This window comes from Athene noctua, chromosome 12 (genome assembly GCF_965140245.1).
Source record: "Athene noctua chromosome 12, bAthNoc1.hap1.1, whole genome shotgun sequence".
NCBI lineage: Eukaryota > Metazoa > Chordata > Aves > Strigiformes > Strigidae > Athene > Athene noctua.
In genome coordinates, this window is record NC_134048.1 from 15,583,946 (window position 1) to 15,606,444 (window position 22,499).

At 39.9% G+C, this 22,499-nt stretch overlaps 1 protein-coding gene across 1 annotated transcript in view; it reads left to right on the forward strand.

Moving 5' to 3' along the window:
• Positions 1 to 378: 378 nt before the first annotated feature.
• The window catches only part of CLINT1 (clathrin interactor 1), a 53,754-nt gene continuing 31,633 nt past the window's right edge, over positions 379 to 22,499 (forward strand). The window contains exon 1 of the mRNA XM_074916276.1: positions 379 to 569. Within this exon, the coding sequence (XP_074772377.1) occupies positions 529 to 569 (41 nt within the window). The 5' untranslated portion in view covers positions 379 to 528. The remainder of the gene's footprint in view (positions 570 to 22,499) is intronic.

A 22,499-nucleotide genomic window follows, 5' to 3' on the forward strand; every position in this document is an offset into this window, starting at 1 on the left:
TTCACCACTGGCTAGACGCGGCAGCGGTGCGATGGTGGGACAGAGCCGGGCTGTACCTGCACCCCAAGCCAAGAAGGGCACAAAGCCTGGGTTCCACGGCCGTGTGTCAATGGCTGCGGAGCCCTCAGGGCGCGGCCGGGCCGGGCCGAGCTGCCCCGCCGCCCGCCCCGAGGGGCGGCCGCAGCACTACAGCTCCCGGCAGGCATTGCGCGCAGAGGCAGCGCCCTTCGCCGGAGACTAAAGTTCCCAGCAGGCTCCGCGGCCGGCTCCCAGCAGCCTTTGCGGAGCGGCCCGCGCTCCCCGCCCCGCCGGCGGGAAGACTACACCTCCCAGCAGGCCGCGCGGCCACAGGACCGCCATTTCCGGGGGCCGCGCCGCCTCCCTTGCCTGGCAGAGGCGGCGGCGAGCCGGAGCGGGCCTGGCTCGGCGGCGCGGCGGCGGCTGCCCGGAGCGCGGCGAGCGGGGCCTCCTGGGGCCGGCGGCGGAGGAGGGCGGTGAGGCCGGGAAGGTCTCCAGGCGGTCGGCGCCATGCTGAATATGTGGAAAGTGCGGGAACTGGTGGACAAGGCGTGAGTACGGCGGGGCGCGGGCGGGAGGGGCAGGGGGCCCGGGGCGGCTCGGTCGTGGCCCCTCAGCCGGGCCCGTGCTCCCCCCGCCCCCCTCACAACATGGCCGCTGCCCCTCCCCCTGCTGAGGTGGCCGCTTCACACCCACTCCGTGCCCAGCTGACCCCCTTCCCCGCTCCCCCTCCCCGTCTCCGTCCCTGCTTCCAGGGTGGCTGCCCGGTGTGGCCCTCTGCTCGCCCTCCCGGCGGAGCTTTGGCCCCTCCGGCAGGCAGGGGCTGCTTTCCAGGTAGTCTGTGGCCTTTCCATTATGGCTGGCTGCTTTCCCGCCCCTCTTGGGCTCATCTGGGCCCTTGCAGCTCTTGGCGAGCTGTGCTGCTTCTTTGGGTGCCCGCTTCTTTGCCGGGGTCCCAGGAGGCGTGTGCCCGCTTTGGTACATGAGCCCTAAAATCTGTCTCTGCAGGATTGGCTCCTGCCATGGCTCCTAGGCCCCTCAGGAAGAAACAGACAAGTCACTCAAAGAAGGAGGGGAGTAAAGAACCACCTGTACAGCAGTGAATTTTTAGAGTGCTTCCGAAGTCACCACATGCTCTCAGTGTTTTCCGCCTCCCTAAGGACAGGTCTCTACTGTAACTGCCATTGACTCAGCACCCCTGGGCCTTTCAGAGGTGGAGCATGGTGGAGAAGTGAAATGCTCTATCCCACCCCTTAAACATTTAAATAGCTTAGATATTTGCGAGTTTATTTCCTTGACTAGAACTTCCTCGCACAGTCAACCTGATTAAGGTCTTGGTTATTGTGATCACTCTGTTTCAGTTTGAGAATGTGACATCATTGTTATGCTTCTCAGCCCCTCCTTTATTTTTAGCATGAGAAAAAATTGATATGGTAATGTTTTGCCTCCTTAGGTAATAAGTTTTTAGGGGCAAACCTGGAGCACTTTTCTGTGAATTGTGGACTACTTAGAGTAATATCTGGCTGAAGTTCTGTAGATGAGTATATGCCAAATGAGATTACGTGGACTAGTAGTGGTATCTAGCCCTAGAAGTCAAAGGGCGAGTCTCTTAAAATCGAGATTCCATTTAGAACATTTTTTATTTTTGTTTCTTCAAACAGTCTTAATGTGGCCTCCTTAATATATTTAGGTTTAAAGACAGCAAACTGAAGAGAAATGGCAGCTTATTCATGATAATCAAGTATTTTGCTTATGGTCCTCTGTATTAGACTGAGACTTTTCTAGGCCAAGAATCAAGTGACATTTAAAAACCACTGTGAATAAGACTTCTCCTGAGGAGATTGTTTACTTTTTACAGCTTCTTGCATGCAAAGTCAGCCCTTGCTGAAGTAGTTTTAATAATGTAACAAATAAGGTGGATAGTAGGACAACCCAAATAGGCCTGTCTCAAATTCCAGCACCTAAAAGGACACTTTCAGGAAAATCAAGTTTTTCTGAGTTTTGCTTGTGTACTTCCATTTGTGTAGGATTACTGATCACCATTGCATTATAACACTGTCACTGTTTAAAAAATGTTCACTCTTAAGGATATGAGCATAAGTTACTAATCCAAACAGTGCATCAAAATCTGGTTTGGAAAAGACATTTGATTTCCAAAACAGGTACAAGGAGTGGACGTTTCAAATAATAAAAAATGTTTTTTGAACAAACTTCAATTTCTGGGAATAACATTATCCAAATAAAGCAGATTGTGTATTTAAAAAAAAAAAAGGGGGGGGGGGGGTGAGGCAGGGGGGAAGTGGTGCGTGCAGAGTAAATAGTATTTAGAGACATCAAAATCAATAGTCCCTTTATGTGTGGTGCAGATTTGTCATAATGTCTTTTGTCTTAAGGCCATGACTTACAAAATTCTGCAGAAGATGCTAAGTGATATTATCTGCCTCATAAATAACTGCTGGTGCTGTGACAGGAACATACTGAACTTTAACAAGAAACTCTTTCCTTAAAAAAGGAATATGATTATATGGGGATTTTGAAAATGTGCAAATAGCTTGAAATTTTGCTAGTTCAAACTTTGATAGGTTTGTAGTGGTTGTTAGTTCTGCATCTTGGTTCCGTATTCAGCTGATACTTATAATCTTAGAATTTCAGTTTACTTGTTTGGGGTTGGTTTTTGTTCCTTATTTGAGCTTCAGGTGGCTGAGAGCTTGGTTAGGTCAGGTATTTCAAGGTGGAGGACTTTTAATAAACAATTTTCAGATGTTTCAGTGTGTGAAAGTTCAGTAAATGATGATACATAGTTATGCTACCATGATTTTTTTTTTTTCAATGTCTGTGAGCTACTTCAAGAGCAAAAAACCTAAGTAAAAATGGTAACCTGTTAAAATTCCTCAAAGATTTAGAACCTAAAAATAATATACCGACTGCAAAATACACAGGAAAAATTCAAGGTTTTATTTAGTATTATTGAAGCATTTGGTATTTATGTTTTCTTCAGTGTGATAGAAATTGAGCAATCAAGTTCGTTAGGTCAATTCTGCTTTCATACTAGAATCACTTCTGTTATTTGTATTGTAGCATTTTCTGTTAACTTAAAAGTATTGATCTGCATAGTTTTGTGCATAGATAGCTATTTTTGATACTGAATTGTAGTCCTACTAAATATGAAATTTAAGAAGAGTATGTGAAAGAGTATTAGATTTAGACTGTTTTAAGATGTGACTAAATACTTTGTGTCTTGTTCTCTTTGTTAACCTCATTGTTCTTAGTTGCTAATATAACTTCCCCCTCCAAATTAAGTGCCTCGATTAGTTACAGTTGAACAGTAATACCTTGTTTCTGACTGGGCACTGTGAATATGTTTGGGGCTTAAACCAAATAACTAATAAAGCCTGTCTGTGCCTAGTGAAATTTGCTTGTCCTAAGCTTTATTCTTACCGTTTCTAAATAAATGTCAAACTTTCACCCTCCAGTTTCTTCCCAGGTACTGCAACGTGTGCAAAAGTTCTTCTAATGAGTTTCTGTTGAGTTTCTCATTAGCTTGTTTAGAAGGTGTAAGTCAACGTGTTCTTATTTCTTCTGGAATAAATTCTATTTCACATTATTATGTGAATAAACTAACTTCAGAAGGCAGCTTTTCACATTTTTTAGATGTTCACTTGTATGGGTTCTTTTTCCCCGGTAGGCCAAAACTGGATTGGAAAGTAAACAAAAGAATTGAAAAATAAATGCAGCCCTCTGTGCTCAACTTGTTTGCTCTGTTTAAGTGGCAGAGGTTTCTGATGGCTCAAGTGCAGGGTGGTGCTTGATGCAAGGTTAGAGAGTCAGGTGGCAGTTCTGAGTCACTAAGTGAGGTAGTAGACTTTCTGTTAGATTCAGTTTTGCCATAGACTTAGGTTAGCTCTGCAGTAGAAATATGTAGCTTAAGCATTATATGCAAGAGGTGGCCCATTTTTCTGACCTAACGAGCTGCATACCAACATCTTAACATGACAGAGTGCAGAGGCACACATCACATACTTTGGATAGCTTGTGAGCGTGTGAGCCATAAGAACATTTGGCAGGTGGGAAGTGTGCTGGTCACCAGCTATCCCACTGCTCTGCTGCACAGTGGGTTTTGCAGCTTTGTCTCTGGATGACCTGGTGACAGCAGTCCTGGATGTTGTGTTCATCCCATAGCAGGGGTTCAGTTACCCCATGCCTGCTCCAAAGCAGCCCTGTAGTTAGAATGAAACTTGAGGGTAAGCATTGCATTTGAACTGTTTGTGAACTATATGAGACTAAGGATCTGCAGGCTGGCCACTACTGTGTAGAAATATATGAGAAATGTCATATTTTTATTGGTATAGCTGCATCTGTACTGTGATAATCAAATTATCAAAGGCCCCAAGCAAGTATCTTCCTACTGTGTGATAACAGAACTGGCAAAAGGTATTAGGAGTCCCCAAGATACAGTTCTGGTGTCCTGGCTACGGAAATCTAGAGTATTGTGCAACTTGGTAACTTCCTTTTTAATCTTATTTGACAAGTATATGGTGTGCTTTGTGTTCCCTGTGAAATTTCTAGGGGAGTTTTACAAAGACCCCACGGCTTTTTCAAAAGGAAACAAGGAATATTAAATTCCATTTAAAACAACTTTTAGCTTGGCAGAAGCAGGAATGTATTAGCTTGGCCTCGTGGCCAAGTTCAGAAGCCAGGCCATCATATCTCTCTGGTTTTGTTGAATTCGCTTTTCTTGAAGCAGAATCTGCTGATTCTTATGTTCCTGAAATGTTAACCTAGTACAAGGTTCTCCTGCTTAAAGCAGAAGACAGCATTTGTGCGTATATAGTTAGCATGACTAGTTGGACTCCTCACAACAAAAACTCCTCTCTTAATATGTCATTGTAACAATGTTTTTGCTAACTAGTTTCTGTCACAGACATGTAGGATATGCAGCAAGCAGGATGGAAGACCTTTGGACGCATTGAGATTAGACTGCTCTGTGTATGACAGTGTGATGAGACTTTAACAGCCACTTTCTTTAAAATTTCATTACCATTCTTAGCTTTTGTGGTTTTCTACATGCATGATGAGAATATGAGAGAACTCATTTTAAGCACCTTCCACACATCAAAGGGTAAGAAATGGTCTAATTAAAAATTTGATGAAGGTTACAGATCTGGATGTAGTAAGGATGGTGTGATCCAGATGTTCATTTGAATTAGTTAAGGTGGGAGAGATGATTGTCACTGAGTTTTTTGAGCTTCTTGGATGTATATTTAAAAAGAGTAGAGAGCCTGTGAGTTTCTTGCCAGTATTAGGAAGATGACAGCCACCATCCTCCTGTTTCTTCCACACCTCTTCCAGTTCAGTTGTTTGTCCGCCTAAATGAGTCCTAACTGCTTTTAGGCACACCTTTCTAGTGACCCAGCAGGAATTTATTTGCACTCCCTCATGTAGAGTAGGAGTTGAATCATTACAGAGCTATGTTTTCATACATTTTGCAAGCATGATGAATTGCCCAAGTATGTAATATTTTAAGCTGTTTTTAAATGGAGAGCAAATCATCTTATTTAGAACTTGTTTAGAACTGATTGTAATGCTTGTATGCATACTGAATGCTGAAAGTGTTTATAACACTTGAGAATTTGTTTGTAGAGTTAGGCACTAGGGTTCCCTGTTATTTGTTCTGATGTTACATCTATGCAAGGAGGCAAGGTGTTGGTGGAAAAAGGATTAAAGGAGCTGCTGTCATCAGCTCCAATACAACTAGGTAGGGGACAAGTTCTTTAGGTTAATGAACAGCATGTTTTCTTCAGTACTTATAATTGTACAAGCTGTAAAGAGAATGGTAAATTATTGGTAAAATAGTGAAGTACAGCTTCGGTTGTCATTGCAGTTCCTAGCTGTTGTAGCCTAAAGCATGGCATGTAAATTAGACCTTGCACTTCAGCTGAGGAGTTGGGCTTTCAGGACTACCCCCACTTCAGTTTTCATCATCTGTGAAAAGATAACTGTGTCAAGTAAACCAAGTCACAGTGAGTTGATAACAGTTAAAACTCTGGATTTGCTGACTTCCAGTCTCATGATGTTGTCTGCTAGCTCCTACTATGTCTCCATTATACTTATTAATATGGTAAATGCATAGCGGTAATTTAACCTACAATTATATGGTGTACAGTTAACTTCCAGTTGCTTATTGCCTGTAGTATGCTCACGTTTGACAAACATACAAGCAGGGTTCTATGTATACTCAGCTGGGGTTTTAAATCCTCTTGCCTAAGTAATTTCTTTTTTTTAATGTGAATGTTATTGTTCTTGTTTACAGGCAATTTTCTTATGGTTCGTGGATTTGTCCACCCAGACTATTGAGCTCTTCTGTAATGAAGTGCTGGTTGCTGGTTTAGTAATAGCAGGTATTATGGTAAATGATCCGTCATACAATATATCCAGTGAAAGGGTAAATAACTAACACTAGTGCGTTGCTCTCTGACCTTTCTGTAAAGTCCCTTGCTCCAGTTCTAGGATCATTTAGTTTTCTTTATATTTAAGATTTATTTTGGTTTGCATAAGCAAGACCTTCAGAGCAGTGAACGCTTCCATCGTTTTATGTAAGGGACAGTTAACCCTCACTGCATGAGTTATCCTCCTATTGCTGCTTAAGAGATGTCCTGCTGGTAACTGCTTTAAGAACAGCATTTTGTATCATTATTACGAGCAAGGTGATGATTATTATCTCCAGCCTGATAAGGACTTGTCCTCTGCCTGGTTACCAGAGACGGAGAGAGAGAAGAAATAAGACTTGGGAACGCAAAGGAAGATTGTATTTGAACATATCATTTGGCTCTGCAGTGTGCTGGCTGCCAAGCACTTGTCACAGCACTTATTTCTTAGGGCTTTCCTCTTGCCTTTAAAAAACTTCAGAAAGAATTTGCTGGTTTTATTAAGGAATAAAAATGCTTGTAGACTTTGGGCCACGTAATTTAGTATTGGTGATAACCATCTTTGAAAGTATTATGCTCTCTTGTCTCATGTGTGTAGATATGTCATTCTCCTATTTGAATATTCAGCTGGTGGAGTAATCAAAAGTAGGCAAATATTACGAGCTGAAATATATATTAGGAGTTAGCATAATGTAGTTGTGACCAAACACACAAGTTTCATCAACACACTCTTTCAAGTGGGGCTTTTGTTAGTGCTCTTTCAAAGGTATTACTGCCATTTTACACCCTGTGGAAGCTAACAATAGTTTGTATTACCTTACATAAGGCTAGCTAAGGTGTTGGCCTTACATATTTTCAGGGAATCTAAATGATGTGTGTATGTGTGACTTCTATGTCCCTGAAGTATTATTAAAATACAGCTCTGCATTGCCTTGCCAGAAGTAAGACTTGGCTTCTGCTTGGGAAGTAAATGAAGCCGGTCAAAGTTAAGAGCCTTACCTATATCACAGGGTGCAACTGTGGTCAAAAGGATCAAGGTGCTTAACTCAGTTCTGTGCTAATTCCTCTTGGTTGTGTTGTCAGCTAGTATATTATAAAATAGTAGCTAATTTGCATAATTATTTCATATAAAAGGTGTAATTACTTCCAAAGCAGTGTGCAAACATGGAACAGACTACTGCTTTTTCTCCTCAGCCTTGCCAGTTTTGAGGTGCAACTCCAAGCATTGCAGGGTCCTAAAATGCAATCTTGAAATTCTAACCTGATTCTTGTATCCCATATCTGCCTCCATTCATTTCAGGTTTTAAATAAATTTCTGTATTTATGTGAAAATGTTAAGCTTTTGTAAAAACAGAAAGATGAGACTTTGGAGAATGAGTGAAGCGTTGCCTCACAGGATGGTAGGTTTAGAACACAAAAATGTGGTGATCTTGAGCTATATGCTTCACTTTGGAACTTTTGGAATTTATCTCATTGGTTTATTCTGAGGTTTGGGATGCAGCATGTCCACAAGTCATAATACAAGAAGTCACATTTGAAACTGGAAAATTCGTCTCCAACATGCAGAATGTGACCTGTTGCTTCAAGTGTGTTCTAAATACTTTGCTGGCATGTGCTTGATGTGAAATCTCCTCTTTCAAATTACCACTGTGTGTTCTGAACTAATATTAAGACAATCTTTAAAAAGAAGGGAGAGGTAGGAAATTGAGACACCTTGGTTTTGGAAAAAGGAGGACAGCTATTCCCTTTAGTTGCTTTTTTACTAAAACAGGTGTACAGTAGCATAAATTTCTGTTTAAAGTTGAGCATTTTACAGACTTTGTTTAAATGCTTATCTGAAAATTTTTTATAAGGCAAAACTAATGTTGGGCAAGAAAATGAAAAACTGAAATGGTAACAAATATACCAAGTGACAAAGTATTCAGTTTTGTGGTTGATCTTTTTCTATCTCCTTTATAGTGTGCTGGGTCTTACTGACATAAGTCAAATATGTGCCCTGTTATAGACAAAGATTGACAGCTGGTGTTATTTTTTCAGTTTGGAGCATGAGCTTTATTTACCTATTCCATTTGGAATAAACAGCTGTGGTATAGCTAAAACTGTATTTGAAGGATGCACAGTGGTGTCTTTAGAAACAGCAATTGTGTAGGAGAGCGTAATTTCATGACAAAACAGTCCCTTTATTAATAGTCTTTGAAAAAATGATCTGATTCTAACAGGGGTGCACATTATTTTTTTTAAGGTACAAGTGTCAAGATAAGATTATGTAAAATTTTTACAGGTTGGTAGATCAGTTCTTTCCAGAAAGCTGCGAAGGTTGTGGTTCTCTGAGTATTTTTTTTTTAATAACAGTGTTAGAAAAAGAATTACTTACACAGCACGTAATGCAAAAATAGTATGGTGGTTTGGGTTGCTGTGCTGTGAACCAGATAGAGGAGCAGATCAAATTGGAAGCTTCCTCTCTGCTTTTGTCTCTCTCCCAAAAGGACTTTGTAGGCTATTTGTTTTTAAGGTAGATTAGTTCACTAGACTTGTTTGCTGTACAGCTGCGAGTGTTTGTGTCGTGCATCTGAGGAAGCAGTGCTGACATGGGGAGAGGAGGAGAGGAGAGGCGAGGCACTGTTAAAGCCAGTGTAAGTGGAGGACACAGGAACACATGGCTGAGTCTCCCCTAGTAGTTGCTGTGAAGTCTCAAATGCCATCGGTACTATCCCAGATATGAAAACATAGACTAGGCCATGAAATCTTAGGTTGTAGTTTCACAGTCAGTGTAAGCGTAGGCTGATGGTAAAAGAGGTTTCACAGCCTTCCGTCTGCCACAAACTGCACACTTCCCTCTCCCTTTTGCTGGCACTAGCATACTTTCTGCTTGATGAGAGAATCTCTCTCTCAGACTAACCAGTTGTTTTTGCCAATTAAATTCTCCACTGGATCGGTTCCCTAGTGTAGTTAACTCCATGGTCACACAAATATTTGTACTGGTGTAAAGGAAGGAATGGTATTTGGGTAAGAATAAGTGGCTGGGGGCAAAGAAGGGCAAGGTGCAGGTTTTGTGCTTGAAGTACACTCTGAGCATGTGGTTTCATAAGCAGGTAGAGGTTCTCTAAGATTATTCTTCTACTACAAGAGAATGTCCCACTTTTATACCTGTCCATTCGCTGTCTTTTCTTCCTTATGCTGCTGTTGCGTAGTTCAGTATTTTCTTGTGCTATCTTGCTGATACAGCTAAAAAAACCCAAGCTTTTAGGGTTCATCACTGATTTGGCAGTGTGCTGCATAAGAAGCTGCTTATGGCACCACAAGTACTTGTGTTGGTAGGGGAAAGGACAGTAAGATAGGCTGGGACCCTTTTTTGATGATAATACGTTTTTATTTAACTTTAATATTTGAAACTGGACTGTTAGTAGTTTGTTAGCTGCAAAGCTGCTCTAAAAGATCACAAATTCAATTTGTAAGCTTAAATTTCTTAAGGTTGCTCTTCTGTTTTGTGTATCACTACTTCAGGCTTCACTTCTGGGGGATATGCATCAGTATTTCTGGTTCCACTCTCAGGTCTCAAATTTGGGAGAAAGGCTTTAGGTTGGAATATAGTTGTGTGTCTTGTATGGTGCTGCTTTGAATGGTTTAGGCTGGCAGAGATTTCAAGATCCAACAGATCTTCATATGAGATGCTTTCAATTAATTTAAAAGTGCAGCTAATTGTATTAGAAATATTGGTGGTATAAATTTCAGTTGTTAGAGTGGTGAGAGTGGTATATTCTCTCTAGACTGTTACTTTAAATAGATTAAATCTTTCTGGATGTGTTTGGTTTGCCAGTGGAAATGAAACTAATGTGAGCACACAGGTATTGTATGTACTTATGTTTTAAGGAATCTATCTCAAAGCTGTTGTCCTCTTCCCACCCCTCATCCAACTAGTGCATCCTGTCCTAACCAGTTAAATATTAACTGCATGCTTAATAGATATTAATTGGTTCATTTGGGATACAATTAGGAATATTAGTATATATTCAGCTTGTTTAATGAGACTGACCTGCATTTTGTTAATCTGTTGTAATAATAATGAGGCCTCTTGGGAGTTAGAGTAGGTTTTTTTTCTTTGCTCCATTCTGAGTCATACCAATAATTTCTTGTTGGTTGCTTTCCCCATCCTGTCAAGCTGTTTAGAAGCATCCCAGTGTACTTTAGAGACTGTTCAGCATTTCCTCTCAAGACATTACTTGTTTAGTAAACAAACACATCTGACGTGATTCTTGGGAGGTGTGTGTTTTGTGTTATATGAGATTACTTAGTTGAAGGCTTCTCTAAGTTTGTTTTGAATGTAAAGAGAAGAAAAATGCTTTTGATAACCTTAGCTATTTTATTGGAGTTTCAGCGGGTGGAGGCATCTTCTGAAAAATAAATCACATTTTTGGTAACTTACATCTGCTAATAGAGCCGATACCTTAATGATTGCTGTCACTTTTTAATTATTCCTTGTTTTGACGATTATTTATTTTGTCTATTCTTCCACATGATCATGCAAAGAGAGGTGGGGAAAAAAACCCTTTGTTCAAACGTGTCTAAATGATTTAACTTCTATCACAGTGGTCTATCCGTCCTTGCTACCAAACGGATGATTGCATTTCTTGAGACAGCTTGAAAACTTAGTGCTAATAGACTTCTAATTGGAAAGTAGAATCTCTTAGTCTTTAAACTGCCAGTGTCAGGTTTTTGTTAATTACATGGTAAATGTAACTTGTGTAGCTGCAGACATTAGATCATAAAAATCCAGTAATCTTATCATTAGTGAGTAAATAAATGAATAGTTCCTGTACTGAAACGTAGTAAAATTGGTTTGTTGTAAATATACAGTGTAATTTGAAATTACCATCTGTATGTGGACAGGAACCAGAAACTGGGGCTTGGAGGCAAATGAAACAGCTCTTGTTACCTTTTTAGGACATAAGAGTTACTTGATCTCCTGGAGGAACCAGTTTAACAAATGATACCTATGAAAGGAGAGGAAGCATCATTATACTCCACAAATAAACATGGCTTGGCATTTTGAAAGTTAATTTGTATGTAATTTGCCATCCTCATTCCACAAATGAATGCTTGCTTTGAGTAAAAATGCATGTTTGTGACCTTGCCGGTTTTCAGTTTGCCAGGCTAGCCTTTTTATTTAATATGAGATACCAATCTGAAAATTTTAATGAAATAATGTTAATATAACATTGATATCATAATACTTAATAGGAGTGGTGTGTTCTTACTGCTTGTGCCCATTTTTGGATGCTCTGCTGTGAATAGCTGGCCTGACACTGACATTAACTGTTAGCCAAAGTTACTTTGTCCAGCTGCTTAATACGGTAGTGGAAGGATTTCTAGGTTGTGACCTGCCTTCATAGAAAAGTGAATGACAAAAGAAAATAGGTATTAAGCTAATTTAGGATTATGGTGACTGCTTTTTATTCTTAGATACACTTATAGCAGGAAAAAACCATAGTAGGTCAGGTTTATTAAAGGATGAACAATCTGAGTTAGGAAAAAAATAGATTTTTTTTTTTAAACATTTTTTTTTTGTTAATCTACTGGCTGCTGTATAATCTGAAAACTAAATAATTGTGTCATTCCTAGAAACTGCATTTGAATTGATTGAAATTTTGTGCCAGTATTCTTTTCCCAGTGTGTTCTTGGAACAGTGATGTTTGCTTCCCTCATGCACTTTTTTCCTTTTCCTTGCAGTAATAATTTTGACATGGTTTAGTGATAAACTTCAGTTTTGTCTTTCTGAAGAATCACCTGAAATCAAAGACTTGTTTATGACAAACAAGACTAAAACATCATACCCCAGTAATAGTTCTAGAAGACACAGTAAATAATAATAAAACTTGACAGGAGAAGAGGCAGTGGGCACAAATTAAAACACATTAAATTGCATCTGAACAGAAGAAAACACTTTTTTATTGTGGGGGTGGTCAAACACTGGAGCAGATTGCCCAGAAATGCTGTGGGGGCTCCATCCTTGATATTCAGAACCTGTCTAGCCATTGTCATGGGCAATCTGCTCCTACTGAGCCTGCTTGAGCAGAGTGGGTGGGCTCGGGGATCACAAGAGCTCCCTTCAAGCCTCAGCTTGAAGTTCTCTGGTTCTGACTTACCTCTCTGGAACCATAAAAACTCTTTACAGAATACTAAAATGAAGATCAACTAGAATATATCAAAGTGTATACTGAGAAGGTATAACAGCCCTGTATTTCCTAACACTCAGGGTTTTTGGGGAAAAAAACACTTTACAATTTCTGCCAGCAGAAATACCATGAGTGACCTAAAGTGCATCATGCAGTCTTCTACCATGGAGAGCAGTGACTGGTGGCATTCCTCAGGGGTCCATACTGGGTTAGTGTTGTTTAACATCTTTGTTGGAGACATGGATGTTGAGATGGAGCATACCCTCAGCAAGTTTGCTGGCAACACTGAGCTGTGTGATGGACATGCTGGAGGGAAGGAACATCATCCAGAAGGACCTGGACAGGCTGGAGAGGTGGGTCTGTGCAAATGTCATGAAGTTCGGCGAGGCCAGGTGCAAGGTTGTGGTGAGACAAACTTAACCCTATCCTAGCTGAACCAGGACAAAGGGCCTGCACGTGGGTTGGGGCAATCCCAAGCACAAATACAGGCTGGGCGATGAATGGATGGAGAGCAGCTCTGAGGAGAAGGACTTGTGGGTATTAGTGGATGGAAAACTGACTGTGAGCCACCAATGTGCACTCGCAGCCCAGAAAGCCAACTGTGTCCTGGGCTGCATCAAGAGAAGTGTGGGCAGCAGGGTGAGGGAGGGGATTCTCCCCTCTGCTCTGCTTCTGAGACCCCACCTGCAGTGCTGTGTCCAGCTCTGGGGGCACCAACATCAGAAGGACACAGACCTGCTCAAGCGGGTTCAGAGGAGGCCATGAAGATGATCAGGGGGCTGGAGCACCCCCTGTGAGGACAGGCTGAGAGAGTTGGGGGTGTTCAGCCTGGAGAAGGGTCTTGGGAGACCTTAGAGCGGCCTTCCAGTACTTAAAGGGGCTACAGGAAAGGTGGGGAGGGATTCTATCAGGGAGTTTAGTGATAGGATTGAGAGGTAATGGTTTTAAATTGAAAGAGGGTAGATTTAGGTTAGGTATAAGGAAGAATTTCTTGACTCTGAGGGTGGTGAGGCCCTGGCACAGGCTGCCCAGAGAAGCTGTGGCTGCCCCCTCCCTGGAAGGGTTCAAGGCCAGATTGGACGGGGCTGTGAGCAACCTGGGCTGGTGGAAGGTGTCCCTGCACATGGGGGCTTGGAACTATATGATATTTAATGTCCCTTCCAACCAAAACCGTTCTATGATTCTGTAACTTTATTATGATCATACTAAATTAACTTCATCAGGAGATAACTAATTTAATGAGAGTGAGGCCTCCAGTTGGTGAAGGGAAAAATTTTTTTTTTCTAGGTCTATTGTGTGAGATGTACATCTGTTACAAAGGGTATCTGTCTTGGTATAAGACAAAGTTTAGGAGACTGAGAATAAGGTGAATCTTGAAATATTTTTCTTTCAGAAAGTTTTGGATAAATCTGTTCTGTCAGTGTCCCATTTTAAAACAGCATGGTTAGCAGGACTCTGTTATAGGCTAAGCACAAAATAACACAGGCACGGCTGAACGGATGAGCAACACGCTGAAGAAAACCTTTTCAGACCAAATTAACAAGCAAACTGTCAACCAGTCAGTCCCAATGAACTGAAGATTCAGGACTAAAGGCGTGAGAACAGGAAGAGAACTGAACTGTTTGATACCCTCCCACCCCATGTGGATGGTGGAGAGGTGATGTGGGCAGGAAATGTGATAGCAGTGGGTGACTTCATGTATCCTATGTAGGTTAGATACACATTGCATCAGCATCTTATACTGAGGACAGTACACATTGAAATGTTTGGTGTTTGGTTCACCAAAGAGATAGTGAAAAAGGCAGAAGTGGTAAGCCTTGTCTTGATCCTGAGCTGTGCATTGATTCTGCTTCAGGGTATTACTCTTAGAGCCACTCTGTAATAGTGAACATAAAGCACTTGAATTAAAAGTATTTTTGTGAGCAACGGAAGCATAAAGAAAAAATACTTGGGGGTACATTTTTCAAAAGATTGCTTACATAAAAATTAGGAATTTAATTTAAAAACCCAACAACTTCCAGGGACATGCTGAAGAATGGAATCCTCACAGGTGATGTGTAGGTACCGAAAATGCTATATTGGTGGCTTATAATAAAACTGTTAGCACTTCTCAAAGACAGTGATGAAAAAGAAACATCATTGGTGAAGAGGAGGGTTAAGGAAATAATTCAGAGCAAAAACATGTCTTTCAGAAATCTGAAATGTCCATTTGCAGAAAATTCAAAGTTCAGAGATGCTGGTCATTCTCATGTAAAAACAAAAACAAAACAGGTGAGCAAGTTGGAAGAACAACTTGTGAAAAGCATACAGCCTAGTTCAAAACAAATTGGAAGCACAAAGTCTGAGAGCACCTTCAGGGCCACAAGATGCTGAAGGAGCACCGGGCAAAAGGTGAAGGCATAGCTGGAAATCCCCCTAAATTCTTTGCCCCTAGCTGTAAACTGTTGGATGCTCACAGTTTACTCTGCAGAATTATCACTGCATACTTGCCTTTACTGTTTTTTATACGATACAGTACGCATCTTTTGATACTGTCAGAGATTACGATACTGAATAGGTTTCCCACTGCACAGCCTTGCTTTTGCTAAAGAAGTACAAAGTATTCACCGGGAGACTGCAAAGTCTTAATTACACTTTAATTTTACAAGATGTTGAATTTCCTGTACTTGCTAGCAAGGTGAGGTGCAGGGAAAGGCTTAGTTTTTGAATAACTTTTTCCAGGGAAAGGAAGATAGATACTCTTGGAGACACTGAAACAGAGTTTAAATTATGTTCCTCTTATGGCTTTGTGCAGTGGAGTTAAGGTTCTTGCATACAGACATAGTCCATGTAGTCTTACTTAAAGACAGTGTCTTCCTTAAATTGACAGATATAATGGTCTTTTCTCAGTGGGATTTTTGGTATTAGGTATGAAAGGCAACACTGCAGTGTGGATTAGAGCTATTGAGTGTAGCAGGTATTGTAGTGTTGCATGAAATAGTTCTTGCTTTCAGAAGCTCTGAATAGTAACCAAGCAGACTGTAAGGAACCGATTTTGAGAAGTCACCTTCTCTGTAGTGACATCAATTATTCTTTTCCTGATTTGATGTTAATTTTCAGGAAACAGAAGGCCTGAAATCTGATGCTAAAGTTGTGGGATTTTTGCAAACATCAGCAACTATAGAATTAATTCCAGTGTGTTTAGCAATAAGATCAGTAAATGATAGTGTGGTTCACTTCAGAAAAACAAAGATGAAGATAGTAGTCTCAAGTGTCTGTCTCTCCTACTGATTACCTCCTGCATAGTAGTTCCACTGAAAGACACTTGAACAAATGAAGGAGAACAACTGGTTATGAGCCTGCAATTTGATAGCTTTGTGTAAACTGTTGCTTCCTCTTCCTTTCTCCTGCTCTGAAAAGTGCAGTGCAGCTTCTGCCTCAGTCTTAAGACATTTTCCAGAACACAAGGCCATATTAAAACAGCAGCTGAAGGTTTTCAGATAGTGAGTTGCTTCACCTGCTACTTGGACCATATGTCAAGGTTCTGTTGTTGATGAGATAGAAATCTCATGCTTGGGTAATATGATGTCAGTGCTTTGCAACATCACAGATGAAATGTGAAACTGTACAGAGTCATAGCTCTGGAGTCAAAGGTAGAAGGAAACTGCAAGCCCTTTAAAGCTAGTCTGGGTGTTAGGGATAGAGTGCAACTTGTGTTGTAAAAGTTGGGTGTGTTTGACATGTATGGGTTACGTGCAGTTGGGATGTTGTCTGACTCATTGCCTTGAGCCTGAAGGGGAAGGGAGAGGAGCTGGCAGGAATTAGAGCCCTTGGACAGGCTGGAAGAGCAAGGGTAGTGCTTTCAGAACAGGACTCCAGGCAGATCTGGTAACCTTACCTGTACCTTGCCTCTGGATCTAATCAGAGAAGTGCTTGTGAAGGTGCTTACTGTTGGTTTAGAGGAGTTATCTGTACTCAGGTTTATTCCTCTCAGAAGTATTGCAGAACATGATTGATGTTGCGAAGTACAGGGGTGCATGGGATGTCACAGTGCCAAAATGATTATATAGTAGCAGAGAATGATTGGTTTGTGTGTTAAAAGCTTCAGCACCTGCATTGTTTAAACTTTAATCAGCTCTCCCTAGTGGAACTGCTAGCATGTGTTTAGAGTAATGCTTAATTTGTAATAAATTTGGAACTTGGGCAATGCTTTAATGATACTCAGTTTGCAGTAGAAGGATAGCTGAAACTGTAAGGATCATTAAGCATGGTCCATTAATGTTGGGGGTGTGTGGTTTTCGTCAATATTAAACTCCATGTTATTGCATGTGCATTCTTCTGTCCACATCAAATACTCTGTCAGTTCACAAATATTTGAAGCAATTCTTTGAGTAAGGAAATTTGGATGATTTAGAATGCAGTGTGACTAGTAACACTGAGTAGATCTATGCCATAGCTCTTATCTGTAACTATTCAGCTAATATGCTTCAAGCATGCATAGAATTGGGAGGTTTCCTTGACCAGTTGTTGCATTACCATAAACTTACAACTGTTACATGCTCTTCATGGTGTCAGAAAACCCTGGAATCAAGTTTTTTGATGAATACGTTTATGAATAGTGAGTGAACAGTTACAAAGTGCAGAATTGCAGAAGCTTTATAGAGGTGAGGGGGGCTTATCAAAGGAGTGGTATCTTTTGGGGATCATGTTAAAACACTAATAACACAGCTCTTTTGACACTCTGAAAACATTTGTTTTGGGAGTAGGAGGCATGTCTCAAGTATAGAGGTCGTTACACAACATTCTGGAGGGTGTCACAGCTACTGTTTGAGTATTCTCTTTACTGTGAGGTTGGTTTTATGGTTGTGTTTGGTTTTTGTTGTTTTTTTTCTCATCTTACCCCTCCATCCAAGGTTACTCAAAAATTTTTATGGTCAGAAGTAGTAAGTCTGAGGTACACAACTACAGAGTTTCAAAGCTTACTGTTGCCTCATGTTGAGTGTAACTACAACTTGCTTGTCCTCTGAAAACTTACCCTTTTATTTCTTGTTTTGAAAGAAGGGTAAGACTTCATTCTTCTTGTAAATACTTTCTCAACATTAAAACTTTGGGCCCCAGTCCTGAAAGCTCACTGACTGGTAGTACTTGTGAATCTCTTTATCTGTTGAAGGGTTCTGTACACACTTAAAATACTTGAGCTGTGGGATTGGAGTCTTAATACTTTGTGTATACAAAGAAGGAACTAGCACTAGATACCTTATTCAGAAGACAACTAATGTAATACATTGTGAACACCTGAAAGAGCATTCTATTTTCAGGGAAAGTTACTCCTGAAGTTCTATGAATACAACAAATTGTAAGCTATGATGAAGAGTGTTTCAGTCTGTCTCCCAAAATAATGTATTTAAATTTTAGTTTTATGTTATTATGGTCTAGCAGTGTTTATCAGGATTGACTTTTTTGTGCTGGTACTTTGTTCATATAAAAAACTCTACAGAAAGTGTGTTTTTAATTAAATTTGTCTTGCTCCTTGTCCTACTTGGTTAAACATTTGTTTTCAGTGTAAGTCATGTTACCTGATTGGATCACAAATATGGAAAAATTAAAGATGCAGCACTTGACAGAAAATGCACAGTGGCTCTTGCTGAGTCTTGAAGGAGGACATGCAATCTGTCTGAATTCTTAAAGAAATGTAGGTAACTGTAAAAAAATATTTTTTAAATTATTGCAGCTTGTTTGTTACAGAAAAAATCTGAAGTATAAGGAACAGAGTAGCAAAGCAAGTCTGAGGACTGAGCAAAAATAAATCCAGCCATGTGATTACAGCATACAGATGGAAATCTCTTTAGTTCTGCATTTATAGAAGGTTATCCAAGTTTTGTAATTCCCCTTCTTTTTTGACTGTGTGGCTGCTGTTGTTTAACCATAGTGTACTGAACTTTGAAAGCAATTAAATCCACAGGAATAGGAGCTATGAAATAGTGACTTCAATCTGATATGCCAGATATGCGCTCACGTGAGTGCAAGGAGACTGAAAACTTGCACAGGGCAGTAACAGTGTCGCCTTTCTGTCTGAATCAAAACCAGAGTTGCTGTTTTAGCATGTAACTATCCCACCAAAGTGTCAAATGTTGCTTGAAAAGCAGCTTTTTTCCACTTGTTTGTGAAATTGGTTTTCATGCTTAAGATTAATTGGATTTGTCACAAGAATGGTTTAGGTGTAATTGTATAATTTCTACTAAAATTTGAAATTAAAAAATGTGACTTTAATACTGAAAAAGTGGAAATGCTGTTGTGATCTTCTTACATTGTAAGTTGAAATATTTTAATTCATTCTACTTGCTGGTGTATAACATTTTGGTAAGTTACCTTTTAAAGAAGGTTTTTTTGAATGAAGTATAATAAGCAAAATGACAACACTTACTAAGTGGAACTGTGGAAATGTGTATTTGAACTGAAGGTAGTCTAATAATCAAAGATTAGAGGATGCTAACTGAAGAATGTTAGGTTGGGTGTTTGGAACCAAAACATCCTATAAAGAGTGAGGAAATAAAGGAATGGGCCTGGGCTTTAGATGAAGAAAGACTTTATATAGAGGTGGTACAAAATCACAGTAGACAGTATTAACACAGCAAAATCCTTAGTGAGTTTGAGAAGTTATTTACCACCACATATTGCCACTCTACAATTGTTGGCAAATTAAGATATTTAAAGCAGCCATTTATCTGTTGGTGTAAACCACAAGGGGTGATTTAATATAAGAATAGGAAAGTATGGACACTTACATACTGCAGGGAATCTGCAGTAGGAGAGATGAAATCAGTCTTAAATCAACTTGGAGGGTAAGTGTTTTTTCCTTTCACAAATATGCTTTAGAACTACCAGTTGTCTGATGTTCCCAACATCTGTGAAAACTGCTTCAGCTGTAGCATAGTGATTACAAAAACATTAAGAATATAGCAAGCTGCAGTTGGGTAACTTGGGGGGGGGGGGGGGAAGTGATTTTGAAAGGGAAAACTTCAGCAATGTTCAGTGGTTTCTGAGAGATCTTCTCAGTTTTCTTAACAGGCTTCAATTTAATTCTTAAAGTCACTGTTCCTTTTGAAAGAGTGTGTGTGTGTGGTGGATTTGGGGTTATCTTGTTTACTTGGTAGTCTTTTGTGATTAGAAGTTGTAAGGCACAGGAAATAGCTTTATAGTTCCTTCCTCCCACAAGTTGTAATTCATTTGTGGCCATCAGGATGTTTTTCTTGGCTTATCTCTTTCTGTGCAGTTTGTCTTGCACATCTGCCACATAAATTATGAAACTATTAACTTGAAAAGCTGAAAATGTATTTCAGATCCTACTGTATACCATAATGAAGTTGGTATCATTGTTCAGAAAGAGCATAATTGCAACTTGCATAGAAGGTCTGCAATAATACCTCGTATTCAGGTACTAAATTGACTGGTGTCATATTTGTAATGCTTCTGAGGAGTGGCCTAAAAATAAGTAACTTCAAATGGTCAAGTATCAGCTACTGTTACACAGTTACCTCTGTGTAACCTGAGGTATTTCACCAGGCATTTTGGCAGATGGGTACCCATCTGTTTCTTCGTTGAATGTGGACTGCTGGCTTCATATTTGGTATCCATATGTTTCATCTGTAAAGCTCTGAATCTAAGCTGCATGTTTTATAACAAAAGTGACATTACTGACAGGAGCAAAATGAAAATGCATTAAGTTTGTTACATATTTTTTAGTTAGTTTGTCTTCACCAAGCAAGGAGAAAGATGCTGGCTAAGATTCAATATACACCTTCACTGAGGAGAAGAGCAGCACCATCTTTATTTTGAAGGCAATTAATGTCTTTTTCTCTGAATAATTGTGAGTAACATTAGCTACACAAATTCTTGAATGTCTATTATATTGTTTGGGAAAACAGGTGGATAGATGATGTCTTATCTTTCTGTCCTCTGTCTGTGAACCAGTCAGCATGTGAGCTTTCGAAGGTAGTGACAGACTGTCACAGGGCAGTGAAATCTGGTGCTGAAATGCATCTTTCAGTTTGACTTTGTCTTAAATCCTTTCAGCTTCTTGAAACGCAAGTTTGCACCACTGATCAGCTTTGATCCCTCAGAGCCTGAAGGAAGTGATGGTAACAGAAATAAATGGAGTTAATATATGATGCCCCTTTTTAGGAGGTGCTGCTTGCATGGTGTGCAGGCCCCCAGTGTTTTGAGCAGTGGTGCTCTGTGGGTCGGGAGCGTTCCTTTTTTTAGCTCACCAATTCAAATGCTCTGTTGAAAGTATTTCATGCCCAGATGGATAAGTATTAAATGATTTTTTTAATTGGAAAAAATGTTTCTGGAAACTAATTAACAATTTAATAGATGCCAAGATTCCCACATCTGGGATTGGGGAGAAGTATCCTGTATTCAGACGAGTTGTTTAGCTTTTTTTATTTACTGTGTACTCTCAGTAGTTGAAACTGACTTCTGCACACAGTTTAAAAATGGATCGTTTAATATTAAAATAACTTTTTAGCATTCTCAGAAACCTTTCCATCTTCTTCCAGTCCTGCTTTACAGGAACCTTTTAATCTAGATACTAAAAATAGTTTAGATGCATGACTCAGAAAATGAACGGTGGGGATAAAATGGTGTGTTCTTTCCCCTCCAAAGGCTTCATCTTAAATGCATGTGTGTCTGTGCGTGGGGGTCTTTTAGATAACTATATCGTGAAAATGTTACCGGAGTCTGCCTTATCTCGTCTCCAGATGTTGAATGTTCATTTTGCTCACTTTATTGTGCATTTGTTCGTTCTTTAAAAAAAAAAAAAAAAAAGAATATGGATGCAGTCTCCAATGTCTAAAAGCAAAGCTACATTATACATATATTTTTGCCTTGAGTTGTCAGCCCCTGTACTGATCTTTGGGAAATCTGAAAATAAATTGCTGCTGTTGTCTTTTGATAGTGTTCCTAGAACATGCACCATGGATGAGATGAACAATAGCCAGTGGGTCCCTATCTTGTCTTATAGTGGAAGACTGCTAGCTGCTCAGCTGGAAGGGAGCAGACAGCCCAACTGTTAGGAGAAAATAAGCTGCTGGAAGACAAAGCCAGCACTTTAACTGTAGGAGCAGAGCATTAGCTCAGCCTCCAGATGCAAGTTACTGCTGCCTTTGTTCAGAGGTTTACGTTGAAGCTACCCTATGAGAAAGCACTCCTGTTCTTACCTATGTGCCTTTCCATAAAAATTGGAGCAATGTTTAGATGGAGATATGCAAGATGTATAAATAAATAAATGAATAAAAAACTGCATATGTTCTTCCTTATTCAGTTAGAGTTAAAGCAAACTTTCCTTATGCTGCAATTTAACGGTTTCTTCACCATTTATTTTTCAGATGCCATTTATGGTCCTTTCTGGTTGGACAATGCAATCTATTCATTTTTAAATCCAAGAAGCACAGTGTAGAGCTGTGCAAGTATATTCTTACTGGGTTTTGTCCATGTGGACTTCAGAGACTGTTACTATAACGTTCTTCTTTGCTATGTCACCAAGTGAGGTGATGGGTTTTTATTCTGAGTCAGTAACATCTGTTCTGTCATGGACCAAATTTAAAGTTTGCTTTGCTTTTATTCACTGTGAAAGTCATAGGAACTGTGGAGAAGACTTTCTAAAAATACAGCAGCTGCTAAGAAAATTACAGAAAGAATGAGATTGAAGTATTAATATATGAGACTAACTATTGAAAGGATAATGCTTAACACATAATTATTTAAACGATGAAATGATGTTGTTCTATTTTGGCATCTCAAATAACAAAAGGTTAAAATATTTGTTTCTTGCAAGACTTTGGTACCACACTACATAGTGCTGTACAGTAACAGAGCTTTTGTTGTCCTCTGTTCATCCAGACCC